General features: G+C 65.2%; 6 protein-coding genes across 6 annotated transcripts in view; 4 read left to right on the forward strand and 2 right to left on the reverse strand.

Annotated features, from left to right (window-relative positions):
* Positions 1 to 180: 180 nt before the first annotated feature.
* PFL1_06095 (uncharacterized protein) lies at positions 181 to 1,215 on the forward strand (the record flags this gene model as incomplete). Its single annotated transcript, XM_007883633.1, has 1 exon — positions 181 to 1,215. One exon carries the CDS (start codon positions 181 to 183, stop codon positions 1,213 to 1,215), a length of 1,035 nt encoding a protein of 344 aa, XP_007881824.1.
* A 937-nt stretch (positions 1,216 to 2,152) lies between these two features.
* PFL1_06096 (uncharacterized protein) lies at positions 2,153 to 2,886 on the forward strand (the record flags this gene model as incomplete). The annotated part of the gene is made up of 2 exons (XM_007883634.1): positions 2,153 to 2,759; positions 2,873 to 2,886. 2 exons carry the CDS (start codon positions 2,153 to 2,155, stop codon positions 2,884 to 2,886), a joined length of 621 nt encoding a protein of 206 aa, XP_007881825.1.
* A 4,211-nt stretch (positions 2,887 to 7,097) lies between these two features.
* PFL1_06097 (uncharacterized protein) lies at positions 7,098 to 8,123 on the forward strand (the record flags this gene model as incomplete). The annotated part of the gene is made up of 2 exons (XM_007883635.1): positions 7,098 to 7,359; positions 7,567 to 8,123. 2 exons carry the CDS (start codon positions 7,098 to 7,100, stop codon positions 8,121 to 8,123), a joined length of 819 nt encoding a protein of 272 aa, XP_007881826.1.
* Positions 8,124 to 8,954: 831 nt separating this feature from the next.
* On the reverse strand, positions 8,955 to 10,892 carry PFL1_06098 (uncharacterized protein; the record flags this gene model as incomplete). The annotated part of the gene is made up of 1 exon (XM_007883636.1): positions 8,955 to 10,892. One exon carries the CDS (start codon positions 10,890 to 10,892, stop codon positions 8,955 to 8,957), a length of 1,938 nt encoding a protein of 645 aa, XP_007881827.1.
* A 1,456-nt stretch (positions 10,893 to 12,348) lies between these two features.
* Positions 12,349 to 17,400, reverse strand: PFL1_06099 (uncharacterized protein; the record flags this gene model as incomplete). The annotated part of the gene is made up of 5 exons (XM_007883637.1): positions 12,349 to 16,071; positions 16,273 to 16,792; positions 16,899 to 16,961; positions 17,096 to 17,245; positions 17,351 to 17,400. 5 exons carry the CDS (start codon positions 17,398 to 17,400, stop codon positions 12,349 to 12,351), a joined length of 4,506 nt encoding a protein of 1,501 aa, XP_007881828.1.
* A 2,844-nt stretch (positions 17,401 to 20,244) lies between these two features.
* Positions 20,245 to 21,370, forward strand: part of PFL1_06100 (uncharacterized protein) — a gene marked incomplete at both ends in the record, with an annotated part of 1,596 nt that continues 470 nt past the window's right edge. The window contains 2 exons of the mRNA XM_007883638.1: positions 20,245 to 20,994; positions 21,101 to 21,332. Coding sequence (XP_007881829.1) covers positions 20,245 to 20,994; positions 21,101 to 21,332 — 982 coding nt within the window. The remainder of the gene's footprint in view (positions 20,995 to 21,100; positions 21,333 to 21,370) is intronic.

Raw genomic sequence — 21,370 nt, forward strand, 5'->3', positions numbered from 1 at the left:
GACGGCGCGCACATAAAAGGCGCGCGGTCGAGAGAGCGTGCATGTACATGTGTAGCCTCCTCCTCTCACCTTTCTCGCCAATTCGTGGCCATCCTACGCCTTGCACGAACCGCTATATCACCACCACCGACGCACCGAAAGCACCTCGTGAAGCACTGTCCGTCGATCAAGGCCTGCAAGATGAAGCTCTCTTCGATCTGGCCTGCCACGGTCGTCGCCGTCGCCCTAGCCTTCCTTGGCCCCGGCGGGCTTATCGCCTCAGTCTCCGCTGCCGGCCCATTCCCTTCGTACGGGGAGTGGGGTGCTGGCGCTGGGAACGCTTTCGAACACGCTGCGGGAGAACTCGCCGACGTCATTGGACAAGGCTCGGCGGGACGCAGCGGCCTGCTGCACGGCGGCCCGTCGTCGTCTTCGACCGCCGAACGGTACAGCCAAGGCGAGCGCAACGCCTTCGAGAGACTCGAGCGTCCCATCGAAGCTCCGAGGCCCGGCTCTGCCATGACCGTCAAGCTGGTCCTGCACAACAACGCGTACGACGAGGCCCAGGCCCGTATCTGGGCGTACAGGCTCTACGACTACGGCCGAGTCGAGTGGCGCGAGGACAGTCAGCTTCTGTCGAGGATGAGGCGGCTACAGGCCGATGCGGACGACGGCTTCCTATACGGTACCTACACCCGGCTCGGTCAGAAGCATCTGGCTCGGTGCGCCGATATCCTGAACAAGTTCGACGCTCTCGTCGACGGGGAGATGAGCGCGAGGACGATCAGGATCCTCTCGGCCCGTCTGGACCAGGCCGAAGCGAACCTGGGACACGTCCGATGGGTGCACGCGCAGCTGACCGACCAGTCCACCAAGCTCAAGAACGACGTCCGCGCTCAGCAAGACCCGCGCGGCCTCGACGCAGCGGCCATCTTTGACGTGGATTCGACGCTCGGCGACCTGCTGCGCACTGAGACGATCATGTCGACGAACCTCGAGGCCCGCCGTGTCATTCTCGGCGGCCTCTTGGACGCGAGCGCGAAGCGCAAGGCGACCTACACGCTCCTCGATGTGCCGCAGCCGAGCATCAGGCTCGCCAAGAAGAAGTTCCGCCTCGCCCCGTCATGGTGGTCGGACGGCAAGCGTGGCCGCGACTTTGACATGCCCCCTTGGCTCCAGAGCGAGGCGGCCACTTCGCACACGCCCGCCGAGCTCGTCGGTATCGACCCGTGGTGATCTGAGCGTCCGTGTCGATGACATGGGCCCGCGTCTCCCTCAACCTGTGACATTGCGGTGCCTGCTCGACAGGGCGAGCATAGGCTGTCCCCCTGCCCTCCCGGCATCGATTGGCACTCTCTTTCCAGCAGGGCTGTGGCGCTCTGCTGCAATGGTCGGGCGCTTCGACCGCAGCGTAAATCACAGACATTGTCACTCTTGTCGTGCCATGTAGACTGCTGCATTGCTCAATCGATGACATGTCTGCCCCTTCAAGGCTTGGAAGGTCGCTGATGTCCTGTGCATGGCGGCTGCTGTATGAGGGTCTGTGCTGCTTGCTGCAATGAGTCTGGTGGACAAGCTTCTGAGCCTGAAACAAAAACTGCATGATCATGCTGCTTGTTTGACTTCAACCCTGTAGCTGCAAGACAATACTGATGATGATGATTGCTGCAACAGACTGAGGGTCAGCCTGATTCTCCAGGACATGAGGAGATCCCTCGTCAGCGGAGGGGCTACCGAGGCGATCCTGCAGAGGATGGCCCTGGTGCAACTGGTATTCGCCACAGGACTGAGGATCGGCTCCCTCTGCAGCACCGATCCCCGTGACGACGAGAGGTTCGGCATGCTCCAGGAGGACGTGGAGTTCAGGCAGGAGGGTCCTGGCACCTACCTGCTTGTTCTGCATGTGCACCACCTAAAGGGGTTCCAATCAGCAGGAACCAACAGGCAATCCATCCACCCAAGGATCCCCCCTCTGTGTCTGCCGACCAATGTTGCCCTGGAGGCCACCCCAACCCTCCTCAACATCCTTGTCCACAGAGGAGCTCTCTTTGAGAAGGGGAAGCACGGGAGGCAGATCAAATCTGTCCGAGAGCTCCTGGCTTCAAAGGCTGCAGAGTTCAGAGGTGTTGGCAAGGAACCCCACTTTTGCGCCCTGGCCGAGGATCACCTTGAGATGACAGACAAGTTCCTGTCTGTCAAGGCTGCCTGCTCTGCACTCCTGAGGCATGCTGTCAACATTGGCCTCAAGTTTGGATCGTTTCATATGATTTGCCACGACTTTGCCACCCAGTTTGCTACGGCATACTCTGCAGAGGTTGCACGCCTGCTGCTCAACCATGAGCAGGCCAAGGACACTCTGCACAGGAACTACACTGGCGGCATCTTGAACTTCAACACCATTGCGCTTTGGGCGGGCAAGCTGTGTGAGGACAGGGACCAGGAGATCATCAACATTCTTGCGCGCTTGACCTACTACGAACAGAGGGCAAATGGTCCAGGGGTACAGGCGCTGGCAGAGGAGAGTGCCAGTGGTGTCCCTCCTGTCCAGAGCAAGGGTCACGTCCACTGCCACAGCAAGAACAGGCCAGCAGAGCAACTTGAGGCAGACTGTGCCAAGGACCAGGCCTACAGACAGCTCAAGGACACATTCGATGACGCTTCAAAGGAAGTTGAGGTGCGCACAGTCATCAAGGTCTTTGAGAATCACAAGTTCAATCAGCAACATCTCAAGGCCAACAAGGTGTTCAACTCCATGGCAGAGGGCAAGGCCAAACGTCTTTGTGAGCTGGCTATGTCCAAGCTGGTCTCAGCAAGGACTGCCCTGCAGACATGCAGGCAGCACATCCTCCGCATCTTGGCAGAGCGGACCAAGCTCTTGTCTCCTGGGAAGCAGGCAAGGAGCAATAGGGACCTCTATCAGTGAACAGGGAGAAGCAGATCATCAACACTGTTGCACATTCAATCTTCATCAGCAGATGATGGATGGCCTGATAGTACTGATCTGGAGATCAACAACTTCCTGACAGACACCACCCAGCTTGCAAGGCTCCAGCACAGCATCAAGGACCACAACAAGGACTGCAACAAGAAGAGTTCCATCCTTCTTGCATGATCCACCAACTTTTGGCAGAAGGAACCGGTTGTTGATTGCAAGGGTCTGCTTGCTTCTATGCAGGTTGGCAGCCCCTACCAGCTTCAGGTTGATGTCCAGTCATGAAGCAGTCCAGCCTTGAAGCAACAACCTCGACATGCCAGTTGCGTCCACCCTGTCTCATTGGTGCTCTGGCCGAGGTATTTTTTCTGCCTGTTATTTCCTTGCAATTTCCACACCTTTTCGCCTCATAGCCGCTGCGAGTCCTGCGAGGGCAGCGAGGAGGTCCACTTCTGCCCAGCAAGAGGTCTGGAGCTGACGTTCACGTCGTCGGACGGGGCGCGCGAGAAGAGATTGGCGGAACCGGGCCGAGACGAGACGAGGGCGGCTACTCTAGGTGCGTGCGAGGCACGCGCCGCTCTCGTGGCCACCGGATGGTGAGACCGTTGCGCTCGGTTGCCGGCGGTATCTGGGGTCCTCCTGTCCCTGCCTTTGCACCTCGCACACACGCACGCACGGTCGAGTCGTCGCACGCACGGTCACGTCGTCGATTGGCGGTGTTCCTGTGTGTTATCAGCGGTGCGACGGTGCGGACCTGGGCGAGGATAGAGTTTCGGAGGGCGTCGATGCGCTGCAGGTCGGTCGAGACAGAGGCAAGCAACCTGGAGCAGGCAGGCAAGGGGGATCCGGGCAATCATCTGTCTGCATGTGCGAGCGGAAGCTGCCGGTAGGACGAGGCAGACGGACGAGCGATTTCGTCCCGGTGTCGAGCTCGCGGTCACGATCGCAATCGACGGATCGTCCCGACGAGGCTACGACGGACGGACGGACGATGGTCCAAGCACCGGAAGTCGCGCCGGCCGGGGCAGAAGCCGAAGCTGGGCGGGGATGTGCGCAGCTGCCTGGTGCAGCATGCATGCATGCATGCTTGCGCCTCTATGCGCCAAGCCTCGCGCTTCGGTGCACCCGCAGCTGCGGCGAGAGGCCAGGCCGCGACAGGCCGCCTCGACGAGGGCTTGGGCTCGTGTCGTCTTGCTTCTTGCTTGCTTGCTTGCTGCTTGCTTCTGCTTGCTTCTTCTTTTTCGCGACGATCAAATCTCGAACTCACCCACCCACCAGCGCGCCACCCGACGTCGGACCAGTGTCGACCGACACGCTAAGCCGTCGAGAAGCGCAGCGGGCCCCATCCCTTTCAATCGCCGACCGTCATCGAGTCGCTTACTCGCCAGCTGGTCCGTGCAAGCGTTGCACAGCAACGTCCCTAGCGCGACTCCCGTAGCCGCCGTGCACCCAAAGGTCGCCGCTATTCTCTTGCTACCGGTATCTCACCGGCCTCCCCTGAAACCCACAGTGGCAGCAATCGCGGGCCGAGCTTCGATGCGTGTGCGCGCACTCGCCACACGAAGCAGTTGGTGAGAGGCTGAGAAGGAGGCCAGCAACGATCCACGCCGACGATGGCCGGCCGAGGAAGGCTCACAGATGGCGTGCGAACTGCTGACTACTGTCGTCCACCTCGGAGAAGATCCTGGCACCAACAGCAATGCATCCAGACAATCGGTACGCAAAAAGTACCCATGACGAACAGCAGGTCGGGCTCGGCGTGGCTGGCAATCTTTGCAGGAAAGGCGGCGGCGTAGCGGGCGTGGATCTGGTAGAGTTCAACGCCCGCCCCCTTGCCTCCATGCCCGCTCACCACACTCACTGCCTCGCCACCCGGTCAATCACCCACGCCCCGCACTGCCCCTCCTCAAGACATGACCTGGACGAGGCAGCAAGGGCCCCGCACAGTACCTGCCAGGACCGTACCGCACCTGCCCCACGGGCAATCCACTCGCTCGGGACTCTCTGGGGTCACGCTCGTCTGCGATAACGCCATATCGTTGATGCCGGACAGGTTCCCGGAGCGACGAGCCCGTGGAGCAACCTGCGATGCCCGCATGACCTTGATCCGCACTAGTGTTCTACTCCTCTTGACGATCGCGGCTGCCCACGCCAGGCGGTCATTTCCGCTGCCGGACGACCATCATCCTTGTTCCTCGTCGCTGCCCGACCATCGAAACGAGGTCGTCGTGGGAAGTTGAGCTTGTGCGACCTTGTCCCATCGCAACAAAGTGATCAGAGACCATGCTGGCCACGCGCGAGCGTCCTCGCCGAGCCTCGCAACGCCGCCGACGGATTGCTGCTTCGGTCGGGCGATCCCCGGGCCCGCTGACTTCTTTGCGTCGAGCCAGGTGTACGCACGTCGTTAATTCGTTGTCCAGTGTGTGCATCGTGAGATGGCACTGCACACAGCTAGCCTGTCATCGTCTGCGTGCTTGGCTTGCGGCGGGACGTTGTACGTACATAGGTGGCCGTCTGGTGGTGGACGCTGTAGAAGGCCGCAGACCCCCCACGGGTGCTCTCGGTGCGAGCGGAGCTCTGATTTCTTCGTCGCTTGACAGGCGCCCGAGGCTCGCTTATCCCCAGCCCTGCCTTTGCTCCGCTACGCTGTTCTTCTTCTCGACGGCCGTCGCTGCGGGTGCCCGCTTCTTTCCGACCCTGGCTCGCTGTCCCGGAGCCTCGGCGTCTCTCTCTGATGCCAATTCACGGAGAGCCCCCTTCCGCCGCATCCGCGCAGGTCGGCCCGCCATTGTTGCAATCTTCGCAAGGTTAGTTGTACCCTTGGCGAGCTCCCATCGCCCCAACGCGATTGGTCGGTCGTCCATCTGCCAACCGTCGGATCGCCATCGCCCATACAATCCTCGCTCCCTGATTCGACAAGGGCCGCGCCACACTGGCCGCGAATGATGCCAGATAAGGGTCGATGTCGGCCCCCGCGCTCAACACTAAGACTGGCTGCGCAACGGACTGCAATGCCATGCCGGGTCATGTCATGCTATGCTATATATGCTGTGCTCCGCCTCGCAGGCCAACCGATCAACGACGGGACAATCTTATCAAGAGGGCGCGCAGAGCCAAGCCGGCGTCTCGACGAGGTACTGTAGCCAGCCCGAGCACAGCAGATTAACCGGCCCCTGGTCTCGGGCCCCAATGCGGCGCGGCCATGTCCGTGCTGCCTCTGGGCTATCGACCGGTAACGATCTTCTGTATGCCATCTCGTGGCCCATCTCGGTGTTGCTCTGTGTGCCTGTGAGCCGGCTGCGAAGGGTGAGAAGAATGGCGGACAGTGGGGCTCTACCCGAACAGGGCAAGGGAAACGCCACGTTTTGCCACCGGCCGCTCTCGACCCTCTCCTCGGCACCCTCTGGTGGCCCTGCCAGGCCTGCCTTCTGGACCGACCGACCGTCCGCGCGTCGTAAGCGAGGACGCTAGCGTCGTTTTCCCACTGCCTGCTTTGCTTACAGTGTGCGCTCGGCCTCACGACCGAGGAGCATCGTCGTCGTGTCTCGTCGTCCCAGGCAGAAGCAGCATGCTTCCAAGACCTGACCTCGCCTCGCCTCGAGTCCCGCCGGTCAAGTCCGCCCTGGCCACCGGCCGAGGGCGGTGCCACCTCTCACTCTCACCTTACGGAAGAAGGCCTTCCGTCCCAGCCTTCCTGTCATCTTCCCCTGTCCGGTAGCGTTGCATTGCCGAACCTAGCGTTGCCCTGTGCGCGCGCGAGGGTCCTCGGGTCCAGCGTCGATGCTACCGGTACGGTATGCCAGGCCCTTTTGCCGCCGCTCGTCCGCTCGCTCGGCGATGGCGAGTGAATCGTCGGTTCTTCCACCCCTCGCTCTGGCACACGACACACGGTGCCCTACGCTACCGATACAGCACCTCTGCTGCGCGAGCTCTGCCAAGGTTGGGCTCGAGGCACAGCACAAGCTCCCGCACCCTAGCTCGACCAGCGCTAGAGTCGTGTCTCAGAGAGCACCCCCCCTATCCGCAAAAGGTTAAAGAGCAACCCTCCGTGCGGCTCATCACATCCCTCGCCCCATCATCCCTTCCACCTTTCCTTGTCTGCCTCTCGTCCATCATCTTGCCCATCGCTCCGTCTCTCGCCAGACCCCCAATAGAAACCACCCGCGCCCCACGTACAACAGCCAAGATGCAGTTCAACATCGCCTTTGTCCTCTCGGCCCTGGTCGCGGTCCCCGCCGCCCTCGCCGGCACCATCCCCAAGCGTGGCTGCGGTACCCACGAGAAGCACGAGGAGCACGAGAAGAAGGTCCAGGAGCGCATCGCCAACATCCGCGTCGCCGCCGCCGCCAAGCAGATCCCCGTCTCGTGGCACACGATCACCGACGGCACCAGCGGCAAGCTCACCGCCTCGCAGGTCCAGGCCTCGATCGACGTCCTCAACAAGGACTGTGAGTGTCCCCCCGCCGTTCGTCGGCCCGCTCGCCCGATCCGAGCGCCACCCCTCCCCTCCCCCCCACTTCGGCCACCTAGCCCGGCGGAATTTGACAGCCCGCTGACAGCCGACCCCCACCCGCGCCCCCACCTCCGCCCCCGCCTTCGCGCCCGCCGCCACCACCACCGCGCCTCCACTCACACCAACCCGTGACGCGTCGCAGACGCCAGCACCGGCTTCTCCTTCTACCTCTCGGCCTCCGAGACGGTCACCAACAAGTCCTGGTTCACCGGCGTCGACCAGGGAACCACCGCCGAGGCCCAGATGAAGAACAGCCTCCGCGACGGTAACGCCCTCACGCTCAACGTGTACACCGTGAGCTTTGGCTCTTCGGGCCTGCTGGGCTACGCCACCTTCCCCTGGAGCTACTCGGGAGCCCCCAAGAACGACGGCGTCGTCATCGCCTATCAAACTTATCCTGGGTCGTCCTATGCTCCCTTCAACCAGGGACGCACCCTTACCCACGAGGTTGGTCACTGGCTTGGTCTCTACCATGTCTTCCAGGGAGGATGCACGGGATCGGGCGACAGCGTGTCGGACACGCCCGCCCAGTCGACTGCTACGTCGGGCTGCCCGTCGAGCCAGGACTCGTGCCCCAACGTGGCCGGCGTCGACTCGATCCACAACTTCCTCGACTACTCGGACGACGCCTGCATGTACCAGTTCACCGCTGGCCAGACGAGCCGCATGGCCCAGATCGTCTCGGCCTACCGCGGATAGATGTCGTCGCTTCGCGTCGCGTCGCGTCGCCCGCCCGTCGCTGGGGTGGAGGGGAGCCAGGGCGGCGCTCGACGACCCCACGAAAGGATCTGGATGGATGAAGGCGGCCTCTCTGCCACGGGAGGCAACGGGGTGGGTCTCGCTCCTCGCGGACCGCCCGTTTCCGATCGGGCAGACGCCATCGACGACAAGGACAAGGGATTGAAGGGTAGATACGATGACGACGGGCCTTCTTGACGGTGCTGCATCTCTCGCTTCGCTTGCAGTTTCAGTAGTAGATGCCGGTCCGTTGATATCAAGATACCCGTCTGCTTACCCTCGACGCCACGCTCGAATGTGTCCGCGAGGGATTTCTTCTGGTCGCAGAGTCGCAGGCTCAGCTCTCGGTCGTCGGACCACTCGGCGCCTGCCGCGGTGCGGGCGTCGTGCGGCGACGGCGTGAGATGACCATGGAGAGGGCGCAACGGGGTAGCGCCGAGCCCGCGTGCGCCCTGCAGAATAAGACTGCCGTGGATCTACGTTCGAGGTCCGACGACACTGCACAGTGATATGGCCGTGGCCGGAGCTCGCGTCGCGGGCCGACTTGAGACAGGCGCCTCGCAGCCCTGACCGAATGGTCCACGGCGCTCGGAACAACCTCCGTGGAGTTCGAGGAGCATCGCTCACGGTCAGCCCGAACCACTGCACAGCATAGGCGCAGTCACGATCGACAAAACCCGCCGGAGGAGACTGGATGCGAACGTCTGTCATTGCAGTGCATCTGCTTCGCACAGCTACCGTATCTACGCCCCGGCCAGACAGCGTGGCGCCATCGCCGGCCGTGTCCGCCGTCTACTGCTCCCGGTTCTGCTTCATGTAGTCCCGGATGCGCAGGAACGACTGCTTGTACTCGCGGTCGAGGCCGGGCGAGGTGTAGTTGACGTACTGGAGACCAAATCGCGTGTTGAGGCCGAGGTTCCACTCGAGGTTGTCCATGATGGACCAGAAGAAGACGCCGCCGAGGTTGGCGCCGTCCTCGTGGATGGCGAGGACGTACTCGTCGAGCTGGTCGAGGGCGTAGCGGGTGCGCGCCGAGTCGAGGCGGATCTGCTCGAGGTACTGCTTGTCGTTTTCGTGGGGCTCGGCGAAGCCGACCTCGCTCAGGTAGATTTTCATGTCGCCGCTCCACGTCTCCTTGATCTGGCGCAGAAAGTTGCGCACGAGGCCCGCCGAGTTGTACAGCCAGGGCGCCTTGGCGTCGGCCTGCTCGCCCAGCGGCCACCCGCCCACCTTGGTGTCGTCGGTCGAGATGGTCTGGTAGTCGGGCGGAAGGCTCGACACGCACTGCGGCCAGTCCGGGTGCGACGAGTTGCGCTCGCACGCCGCCAGCCCGCCCGGGGCGCGCGTGGCGCGCGCGACGCGGACGCTGTAGAGGTCGATGGCGTAAAAGTCGGCCGTGCCCCGGATGAGCTTCCGGTCCTCGTCGGTCAGGTCGGGCAGGATCGACGTGGGGATCGTCTCGCGCAGGATCGCCGGCCACTCGCCCGTGCTGTACACCGGGTCGCTCCACAGGCCCAGGAGCACGGCGTCGTGGCGCTTGGCGGCGCGGATGTCTTCGGCGTTGCCCGGCCGGTGCGGCAGGGCGATCGAGTTGTCGTTCTTCATCGACATCTGCCCCTTTGGCAGCGTGCCGTTGCGCTGCATCTCCTCGTACAGCCGGTAGACCTTGCCGTGGGCGCGGAGGAGGTTGCGCGCGCAGTGAAAGTAGGCCTGGGCGCCGTCGAGCTCGCCGTCGTAGGTCGTGTTGAGCGGGAAGCCGCTCAGGTACGGCCCGCACACGTTGTTGGGCTCGTTGAAGGTGAACCACGTCCGGACCCGGTCGCCGTACCGCCGGAGCACCGTGGCGGCGTAGTGGACAAAGTCGTCGACCATCCTCTCGTCGCGCCACGAGCCGTACTGGAACTCGAGCGACAGCGGAAAGTCCCAGTGATAGAGGGTCCCCACGGGCTCGAGGCCCTGGTCGATGGCCTCGTCGATGACCTCGTCGTAGTGCTCGAGTCCCGGCTGGTTGACGGGCCCGTTGCCAAACGGCAGGATGCGCGACCAGGCAAACGAGAACGAGTAGGAGTCGACGCCCATCTTGACGATGCGCGCCATGTCCTCCTTGAACTTGTAGTAGTGGTTGTCGGTCACGTCGCCCGTCTGGTTGTTGGCGATGCAGCCCTTTGTCACGTGGCCGCAAAAGTCCCACTGCGAGGGGCCCTTGCCGTCGGCCTTTGCGGCTCCCTCGACCTGGAAGGCGGCCGAGGCGACGCCGTACTTGAAGTCCTTGGGCAGCTTGTACTTGCGCGCCTTGTTGACCGCCGGGTCGGTCACGGGCCACTGCGACGCGTCCGACAGGCCGAGGAGGTTGCTCGGGCTGGGCGGCACGGCGATGTCGTCCTGCGAGGGCCGCGGCTGCACCGTGGTGACGTGGGCCTTTTCGACCGGCCGGGCATCCTCGAGCAGCGCCCAGAGCTTGTCCAGGCCGCGCTTCGAGTAGTCGGGCTTCTTGAACTGCGCGTACTTGCCGCTCGAACTGCCGCCGTGCTGGCCGTGCTTGCTGTCGCTGTCGTCGCGCTCCCACAGGGCGGCGGGCTCGACGGCGGCGCGGGCGGCGAGGACGTCGTCGGCCGACGCGTCGAAGTTGGTGGGGAAGGCCGACGCGGTGGTGGCGGCGAGGATGGCGGTGGCGACGAGCGAGAGGAGAGCGACCCAGGCAAAGCCCTGGTGACGAGGAGGGGGCGACATGGCTGCCAGACGTGAGACGGACGGAGGGGGGAGGATAAACTCACGGCGTTACAGGGGGGCCACGGTCAAGGGGACGTTTGACAAGCTAGATTTTGTACCTTCCTCCGGCTGCCCTCTGCAGCGAGCGAGCGGGTCGGTCGAGATCGGTGCTCTGCGCCTCTGCCTCCGCCTCTGCTCTCGGAGAGCCATTGGCCGGTCTTGGTCGCTTCATGAGAGTGCAAGCGGTGACCGCGCGGCCGCACGGAGGCGAGCGTCACGGGATGTCGCAGGTCGGTCGCATCGACGCGCAGCCTTTGTCCCTCGACCTCCGGGGTGGGGAGACAGAGCATCGTGCTTCGTTCGAGTGTAGCTAGGGTACTAGCCTATTGTGTAGGTCCATTGTGCGAGGAAAGCACCTGCTGCAGCTGTGCTTGGGGCAAGACAGCGAGCGGCCCATGCTTTGCCTGGGGGGCGTTGCGCTGGTATCGCACAACGTACAACAAGCTGTAGCCGCCCTTGTCGCGTGCGACAATCGGCTGCGACGAGATCGCCGGTGTCGAGTGCAAGGCGGGGCGGGGCAGGGCAAGGGACGAGCGAGCGGGCTAGGCAGGCAAGGCAAGGGGAGCGGTCGCCGTCGCCTCTGTACGTACAGTACTTACGTGTGTACATACGAATGCCAAAGGGAGAGTGAGGAAGCGGTTGGCGTGGGGGGGAAAGGTCGAGCCGAGATCGTTGAAATGCGGGGTACGCAGCTGGATCATCGCATGGCACAGCACGACGGCACGACGGCACGACAGCACGACGGCATCAAAGGGCACCGGCACCATTATTCGTAGGGCAGCGGCCCGGTACCACTTCGGTCGGTCATCTCGCCGGCGGCGGCAGAGGCCAAGATGGGCCCCGCACATAGACAAGGCACCGGCTCTGGGCGAGCAAGGAAGACCAGCACGCCGGCACAAATCCTCCGGTCTCCGGCGGCTTCGACGGCCAACCTCGACCTCACCGGCCGCCAATTTGCCGACAAGTTATCCTCTCCCCGCGCGGCTGCTGCTGCTTTCCACGCCCTCTTGCCATCCTCTCGCTGCCTCCGGACGCCGGTCGTCGATCGTTATCGAGATCGTCCAGCCCTTTGCCTCCCTTTCATCTCCCGGATGCCGTCGGACCTGATCGTGCCTCAGCCGTCAGCCGTCGGAGGCGTGCGCCGTCAGGAACCGTCGGTGGTCCGACGCCATCCTCCTCTGGCCAGTCACGTGGGACGGAGAGCGCAGCGCACAAACACATGAAAGGGACACGGAGCGCAGCAAGGCAATTTCTGTTTGGCGCTGGTCTGCGTGCGTGCGCTTGGTCGATTGACGGCGGTAAAAATACAGGCGAGGCGCGCGAGCCTCGAGTGGCAGGAGTAGAAAGCAGGGGGCAAGGACCGTTGCGGTCGCAGCAGCAGGTTTCGGGCGGCGCAGGGCAAGGACAAAGATCGGCATCAGCTGCGCTCGATGCGCTCGGACATTCCCGAGGATCCCGAAACGATCTCTCCCTCGGCACTTGGGATGGCGGCGTGGGGATCGAGGGCTGCCCGGCCGCTCTTGGCAGCATCGTCGTTCGTGGCTGGAGCCACGCCGTTGCCGAAAGCCGCGACGTGCCCGGTTTCGTCCGGCATGGCGGTCGCCGCAGCGGCGTCCAGCGAAGTGATGAGCTTGTCCGGCGAGCCCGGCGATGCCAAGGCGTGACCCTTGGTCGAGTTGGGACTGCGCTGCGGCGTCGAGGCGGCCGTGCGCGGTGCGGGCGAGTCTCCCTTCTTGGCGTCCTTGGCGCGTTGCGCGGCCAGCTTCACCAGACTGCCCTTGTAGGGAATCTGGCCCGCGGCCATCTCTGGCGGCTTGCGCGCTCGACCAGACACCCGTCGCTGCAGCGACTGCCCGTTGGACGAGGGCGAAGAGGGCGCCGACGAGATGGCGGATCTCGAGGCGGGAGAGGCGGCGACGTCCTTGGCCGGGTGCGCCAGGGTCGGCACCGTCGAGGGCGCATCGCCAGCATCGAGTAGAGGCGCAGCAGGTGGTGGTGGCGTCCATGGGTCGTCCAAGTGAGCCGGTGGCACGGCCGCGCCACTTTCAGCCTGCGCGACGGGCCAAATCGCCGCGTCGACGATGGCGGCGCCAGCCCCTTCCTCAGCCGCTTGGGCCGCAGCGGGCCGAGCCGAGCTCAGGTTGCTGGCCAACGCGGCCGCGGCCGTGTCTATCCCGTTGCCGTCGTGGCCATTGCGGGCGTGGCCGACGGGCTCCGCGATGATGTCGTTCGGGCGATGCACGTCGGCCAGCTTGACATGGAGCGTATCAAGGGCCGGCTCTTGCTTGATCGCGCTCGACACACTGGCGCCGTTGGACGGTGGCTGGGGCGCGGGCGGCGACTGGGATGGCGCAGGAAGCGAGCTTGTCTCCAGCTCTGGCGGCGCCGACTGCGTCGGAGTCGCGATCCCGTTGGCGGGGTCAACGGGTGCTGCGGATGGCAGCGGCTTCGACTGCGTCTGGTCGGGGCCTGCAGAAGACTGGAACTGCAGCACTCGTGCGGCATCCATCGGCGGCCTCGGCAGCGCCTGCGCGGGACTTCCATTGGGGCCGAGGAGAGGCCGCCCGAGCGGGCTGACGCTGCCCAGAGGACGACTGACCGAAGTCTTTCCGCTGCCCCACCGCAAGTTCCTGCGGATCGGCTGTCCAGGCGCCCCCGCCCGGAGGCCGGGAGGAGGCGGCCCTGCCAACGGCGAGTTGGATCTCGCAGCTGCCGTCGCCAGCAGGTCAGGCCGCACGTGCGGTGGCGGCGGCCGCATTAGCGTTGCCGGAGGCAGGAGCGGAGTCTTTGCCGGCGGCGGAAAGCCGTTGCCACAGCCAGTCGTTGGATCCGCCCCGAGCGGTCCACCTGGCCCTCGGATCGCAGCGTCCTTGAGCGGGCGTCGGACGGTTTCGTCCTTGGCGGAATCGTCGCCGCTGTCGACGTCCATGTCCTCTGCCTTGACCGCCCTGACGGTCGACGTCGCGGCTGGCGAGGGGCCATCTGCCGGGCTGTCGCCGGTCCTGCTGTTGCCCAGCTTGCTCCGCGGCCGCTTGACTTCGGGCGTCCGGCTGCGGCTGGCCTCGGAGCTGGGTCGAGATCGCTTGGCGGGTGTGTGCGCTGCGGTCAGCATCTGAGGCTCGCGCGGGACCTGCCTCCGTGTTCGGCCTCCTTCGACGCCCGCGGACCAGAAGAGGGCGAGGTTCGACTCCGAGGTCCGCTGGACGCCGGTGGTGGCGAGCCCGGGGATGGCCACGGGCGTCCCGGGGACGTGCTTCTTGTCGCTGACCGGGGTCGTCGACCGCGCAGCATCCGTGCCGAGCCGCGCCTTGGGCTGAGGTTCGGGTTGCCCCTGGGAGGTCGACGAGCTGGCCCGCGGCGGAGCGGCAGGCGGCAACGGCTGTGCTGCCAGCCCGGATAGATCACCCATGCTCGCCGTCTTGCGATGGTGAGCGGTCGGAATTGCTGGAGGCCGGGGATGCGCCGGTTCTTTGACGCCATCGCCGTCGCCGTCGCCATCGCCATCGTGGTACTCGTCTTCGTCTTCGTCCTCGTCTGGCGTGGACTGGACCGGTCGCTTGCGCGACCCCTTCTTGGACGACGCAAAAGGCATCTCGTCCGAGTCGCTCGCATGCATCTGCCGAGCGGGAGCCGACTTGCGCCCTTCCCCTGCTGTCGGCGACCCCGCCGATGCTGCACCTGCTGCCGCGGCCGCGGCCGTCTTCCGTAGCCCTAGGAGGACTGGATTGTTCTGCGACGACGATTTGCGCCTCGAGCGCTTGTCCGTCATTGGAGCGCCCCAGTACTGCGCCAGCACGTCCGTCTTGGCATGCTTGCCCAGCATCTTGGGTCCCATCGGACCCGGGCTGGCACTCGACGAAGAGCGTGTCGCGGCATCAGCGATGGCCGAAGACCCGTGGGTCGTAGGCCGCCGCTCGCCGTCAGAGTCGGATTCAGACTCGGGTGTAAGATCCGAATCGTCCGAGTCTTGGCGGAGCCGCGCTGAGGAGCTGCTGGTGGGCTTGGGCGTCCCGATCGCGGTCGCCGTTGCAGCAGCAGCAGAAGTCTTTCTTTCCACTGAGCGAGCCCCTGCCTTTGACGGGCCCGCTCCTGCCGTGGAAGACTTGCCCGTCGCGCTGGGCAAAGACGGCCGGGACAAAGGGCTGCCAGTGGCCTGGGCCGGTCGGAGCGGCGAGTCCTTGGGCTTGGTCTTTATCGGGCGCCCGGCGGTCAGGGACGTCGGCGGGGCGTCTCGCAAAGGCGTGAGGGTGATCGGAGTCGCCGGATTGCTCGGCGTGACACCGCCATCGCTCGCCTCTGCTGGCACTGCAGGTGGCGAGGCCGCCTTGGCCGGCCGACTGCGCTTCTTGTTTGCCGACGTCGCCTGATCGAGCGCCGCGGCGGCTTCGACACGGCGGGCGTTGAAACTCTTCTCGCTCTCCTTGTCCAGGCCGACGTCGAGCTTCCTCTTGCCGCTCCCCCTCCTCGCCAGCAGCCCTTCGGTCGGCACGCGATCCGGCCAGTCGGCCTTGAAGATCTTGTAGTGCCTCTCGCACCGCGGGCACTCGTCGGGGGTCCACCACTTCTCGGGCGCCCAGAACGTTGCGCCGCAAGTGAGGCAGCGGCATCGAGGACCTGCCCCTTCCGCGTACGGGTCGGACCGGTCATCGGAAGGCCCGTGCTGCGCCAGCTTGAGATCCGCCAGGATGTCCCGCCTCGACTTGCTCTCCGACGACCCGTCTTCGGCAGCGGCTGCGGATCCCATGATCGAAGCCGAGGGAGTGGGCGAAGGCGAAGGCACGGCAGATCCTTCGGCGCCCGGTTGCCGTCCGGTGCGCCGCGGCAGGCGCCGTCGACCCTCGCCGTTGGTCTCTGACGCGCCGTCCTGGCCCTCCTCGGCCAGTCCACCGTCGGCGTCCTCGGTGCCAGGGCCGATGCCGGTGCCGGCTGCAGCAGCAACAAGGCCGGCATCGCCCTTGTCGGCAAAGGCGCCGACGCCTTTGAGCTCGCAGGTGGCGCACATGCATTCGCTGTTGGCCCACTCAAAGTAGTTGTCGCCGTAGTAGGTGGTGATCTCCTCGTTGCGCGATATCGGCCGGATCACCTTGAAGGTCATCTGCATGCCCATGCGGTAAAACTCGGTGTTGGGGTTGCAGTCGTGCTGTGCAGGAGCGGTGTATTCGCCGAGGGGGGGGGGGGGGGGGCGGGTCCAACGTCAGCGTATAACGTCATGCCTGGTGAGGGAAGGCGAGCCGGCGCTCGCTAACCCTCGGCCACCTAGGCAGCCCGCAGGGCGGACAAGGACGAGGCCATCGCAGGGAGCACCTTGGTTGCGCCGCGAGGGCTGTCCGACGGTACTCACGTTGACGAAGCGGGCGGGCCCCAAGAGCAGCTGGCTGCAACCCTTGCGCGACGAGCTGATCACCGAGAAATCCCTCCCCGGGCCGAGGACGCCCTTGTATTCGGCCTCCTTGCGCTTCTCCCTCGAGCTGACTGCCTCCTCGCGCAGCGCCTCGTCCTCGCTCTTTGTGAGGTCCTTGAGGCCGCCCTTGCAGTGTGAGATGAGATCGCCCGGCTTGAATTCCTGCATGGCGAGCACGCAGAGGTCGGCCTTTTCGGAAGCCGCGGGCGCTGCGCCGATGCTCGTGGCAGCCCGGTCCAGCGACTGGCGACCCTTGGGCTTTTCCCTGGGCTTCGCCTCGCCGACCTGGCCCGCGGTCGATGACTCGCCCGCCTTTGTGTCTGCGTCCGCCAATGTTCCGACGGGAGCAGGAGTTGCCTTGGCAGCCAGCCGCTCCATCATCACCCGCTTGTAGCGGGTCGTGAGGGCGAACTCGACGCCGCTGTCAGGTAGGTAGGTCTCGAGATACCGGCGTGCGTGGCTGAGAGCGACAGAAGACGTGGAAAGGCGAAAGGGGGGGGGTCAGGTGGCCGTGCAACAGCGGATTGAACAGCCGCAAGGGCGTTATGCGGGTTCAAGGCACTCACGCTTGAAAGCCGGCGACCTGACGCTGCGTCTTCTTCTGCAGGTACTTGGCGACGATCCCGAGCCTTTTGAGGCACAGAGCGGATGCGGGGGTGACATTCAAGGCAGCAGATCAGATCAGCTTCCGCAGTCGCGGCCCTCTCTACGCGCAGGGCTTGCCACGCACGGCCGTGCTCGCCGGCGCTACTGGTGCACTCACTTTGCCAGATCCTCGACAGCCGCACCGACATCCCGCTCGACCACGACCCGCTTCCGGACCATCTGGCTGACGGTGCCCCTGTCGAAGCGCTGGCCGCGGTAGTTGGGGTTCATCTTGTGGGTCGAGATGGCCGGCTCAAACTCGAGCGTACTGCAGGAACAGCGGAGCAGCCAAGCGGCCAAGCCGAGAGGTTGTGCGATGGGTCAGCGAGGCTATGTCGCCGCTGATCTTTCGCCACGGCGATGCTCGACTCACTCGAGCAGGATGTCCGACAGGATGTCATCGTCGGCAGACAGATCCTCCATGGTGTCTGCGCTCGCCCGACGAGGATTTACAGGAAGGACAAGGAGGATGGGAGCAGACCGAAAGAGGGGGACGAGACGGATTCGGATCTGCGTGAGCGCTGGATCCTAGAGTGCCAGCAGGGAAAAACATGACATGGAGGACGGGATGCCCGTCTCGGCGGCAACCTCGACTCACAGGAGATCGGCGCTGCCGCCGCGAGGCGGAGGTCGTGGGCTTTCTCGGCGGCAGACGAAATCTTGCCCAGCGACGGTGGGGTACAAGCAGGGGCGATGGGCTGGTCTGTCGAGGAACGCCGTCACCACGACGGAGGGGTCGACGAGGAGCAATCGCAAAGGGTCCTCGTGGAATGCTTGCTTCTTAACGCAGCGCGGCTCGACGGGTGTGGTGCTGTAGTGTCTGCATGCTTGGAAGCTGCGCTGGATATCGACCGACGTTGTGCGTCCGGGCAGCAGGGCGAGTCGGCAGGGCGGCGTCCCTGGGCCGGATCCGAAAAGGGACGATGGGCCCCTTGTCGAGATCGCAGATGTGCGAGGGCTGCGCCAAGATGATGCCGATTGCGCCCGTCGAGGATCGGCCGCCACTCTGACGATCGGATGGCGAAGGCGCCGTCGCAGCGAGGAAGAGCAAGGAGCGAGGTGTGTCGCGCTCCAAGGGCAAGCGGGTGTGGCGGTGCTCGTCCTCTGCAGCAGCGCGAGGCGATCGGATCGGATCGGCCGTCGTGGTTGCAACTGGCTCGGATTTACCCGGATAGCGTGTGGCGATAGCACGGGTGCTCCGAAAAGGGCCTGCAAGGGCGTCTCGGCACGCACCAAGGCACTCGTCGGCACAAGTGGAGGGATGGACGCTCGCAACGGTCCAGCGGGATGAGGGATGGCGGCGACCACAGTGGCGAGGGCAGATGGTAGTGGCGGCCGACGATGGCGGCGGCGACGGTGGTGATGGTGCGCAGCGAGACAGGGAGGGAAAGGGGAGCAGGCGGAGGGCCGCCAGGAAGCGGGCGCCCAGACGTTCTTATACGCCGCTGCCGCCGACGCCGACGAATGCAGCGAGCGGGCGGACGCACGCCCCTTGATGACCGACCGCTGCGCGGGGGAAGCGGTGCGGTGGCCGGGCACGGGGCCAACCAAAGGGCCAGATTGACGGCCAGCGGGCGAGTCGACAGAGGCCAGACCAGGCCAGGCCCGCCAAAAGAGCCCAACGGGTTCACCCGCGAGCCAGCCGCGAGCCAGAGAGCCAGCCCGCCAGCCCGCCAGCCCGCCTGCCTGCCTGCCTGCCTGCCTGCTGGTCGCCGCCGCCAGGCACATGCAGATGACGAGCAGGGCCCAGAGAAACCGATCCGTCTCGACGTCGTCTTCCATTTCGGTCGCCCGCCTAGCCTAGCCTGCTAAGCAGCGCCATTCCCCCCCTCTTTTGTCCTCGGCTCTCGGGCTCACCCGCCCGCTGCGTGCCAGATCAGCCTGGCCATGCCAGAGAGGCGACGCGAAATCGGCGGCTGACGGTCGTTCGTCGGGCCCCCCAACAAGGCCCAGGTGCCGATGCTGCTGCTGCCGCCTCAGTCACACTGGCACTCTCACTCTCTCGCGCGGATCAGGCCAGGAGGGGCAGCACGGCGCCCAGAGAGGGACGGCGCGCATCTGGCTGCCTACCGGGACGAGGCCAGATGGGAGCCTGACCGACTCCTCCACCTCCGACCGAGCCCAGAGGCAGGATCGACGAGGTTACGGGAGCAGGGAGCAGAGAACAGAGAGCGAAGAGCCAGCACCAACGGGCGAGCGTGCGTGCGTGCGAGCGTGTCTTTTCGGCGTGCCTGCCTGCATTGCACGCCTGCGCATCGGCCCTCGCCGATCGACGAAGCTGAGAAAAAGGCAGATTGGCCTTGCCAGCCAGGGGGCCAACGCACAGAGGCCGCCAGGAGGGTGGGGCTGAAAGCGGGGGGGATGGCCCAAGCACCTGCTGCTGCCTGCTGCGTGACCGCCCCAAAGCGCAGGCGCAGGCGGCAGGCTAGGTCAGAGCTGCCCAGCCAGGCAGGCAGGCAGGCAGGCTGGCAGGCAGGCAAAGGCCAGCCAGGGTCCTGGCGAGGGGGCCGCCAAGGTGAAGGGGGCGGCGGCGGACCGGGCCCGCGTGCCTCCGTATAAAGCCAGAGGGGGTCGTCCCGGGCTGGCGGGTGGCGGTAGCAGGAGCCCTCGACGACCACCATCGACCCGACGACGACGACCACCCGGCGATCAACGTCCACCGCTCCCCTACACCACTACTACTCTACCTGCTGCCGAACCGTGCCCGTCGCCCGACGGCTTTCTGAGCTACATATATATATATCCTCGAGGCTTCGCCCACGCTTCACTCATCTTTGCCTTCAGCCCCGAGCCTTGCAGTGCTGTATTGGTGCGCGGCCTGTCCTGCCTACCCTGCCACCCTGTGGTCAGACCACCTCCGTCCATCGACGGCGCTACCGACGAGGACCTCGGCGTGTCATCGCGACCGTCTGTCTGCTCTTGCAACGACCTCCTCGCCATCCCTCCCTCGCCGCACTGCCATGCGCTTCCAGGGCCCTGACCAAGCCACCAAAACCCCAGATCTACCGCAACTCCATCCCTACCCCCTCCCGGCTTCGCCAAACTCGTCCACAGATCCGCCGGACCCGGATCGCTCACCGACACGCGCTCGCCGCCGCAGACCGCCTCTGAAGCTTTCGTCGATTCCGCCCGCCGACTACCAGCCTGCAACGCCAGCGCACAAGCGCCTCATCCTGCCGGAGTTCGCGCCTCATCGATAGGGTCGCCCCAGCATCTGCATCCCCTTTGAACCCAACTTCTGCACGACTCCTCGGTCCAGGCCGCACCATGAACGGCCTCATGCTCCCCACCGGGAGCAAGCCGCCCCTCACGGGCGACACGGCAACCTCGGACCGTGGCCTCGCTACCTCGCCATCGGCACAGGTCAAGCCAGAGATCGGCTTCGGTGCCGCCGCTCCTGGTCAACCGTCACCCAGCGCCCATCCTGCACCGCATCGCAAGCTATCGGCATCGCCACCCCACTCTGGCCGCATCGTCTCCGGCGGCGGTGCTGGCGCGGGAGCACGGTCGGCCGCATCGCTCGCCTTTATCCCGAGGACCTTTCGCTCGTCGGCCGGCATTCGCAAGCCGCTCTCGCGCTGCTCCGAGTTTGAGCTGGCCGACATGCTGGATCGCAACGAGCGCATCCTTTCGACACCCCTGCCCACCGTCCCCGCCCAAGAGCCCGCCACGCCCGCCGCGCATGCTCGCCGAGAGGCCCAGAGCCGGGCGCGGGAGCGCCTGCGCAAAGAGACCGACGACATTCGCAGAGAGCTGCTGGCCAAGCGTGGCGTGCGGCAGATCCAGGAGGACATGAGCCAATGGCACGTCGATGGCAGGGCGGCGGGCGCCATGTCCAAGGAGGCGCTGGCCGCTGCCATGGGCAAGCTCAGCGTCCGGGCCGATCGCCCGTCTGCCAGCAGCGACTTGGCTTGTTCCTCGTCGTCGAATGACGGCGGTCACGTCGCCTGCAACGACTCGCTGGCGTGGCAAAGGGACACGGTCGGCGTCAAGAAGAGGCTCGCAGAGGAGGTTCCGGTGAGTCGCCCTGCCTGTACACCGCGTCTCTGCCGCTGCAACGAACGTCGTCCACTGACCATCCGATCCTCACCTTGCACCCCGTCCTCTTTGCCCGGTACAAAAGACGTTCCACGGCTTGAGACTGCAGGAGACGCTCGCGCTCGAGTCGGCCGCCCTGGTCGCCGAGATGGACCGCGAGCGGCGGGCCGAAGAGGTGCGATCGACCAACGGACGCGAGCGGACCGTGGCCAACAGCCTCCCCGCCGGGCCCGCCCACCGCCTCGGCCGCAAGTCGGTCTCGTCTGCCAGCAACACGTTCCGCCGGGGATCCGGTTCGCCGATCTTTTCGGGCGGCGGTCGGCAAATTTGGCCCTTGTCCGGGCTTCGGCCTTGC

The sequence above is a fragment of the Pseudozyma flocculosa genome, assembly GCF_000417875.1.
Source record: "Pseudozyma flocculosa PF-1 unplaced genomic scaffold scaffold00023, whole genome shotgun sequence".
Classification (NCBI taxonomy): Eukaryota; Fungi; Basidiomycota; class Ustilaginomycetes; order Ustilaginales; family Ustilaginaceae; genus Pseudozyma; species Pseudozyma flocculosa.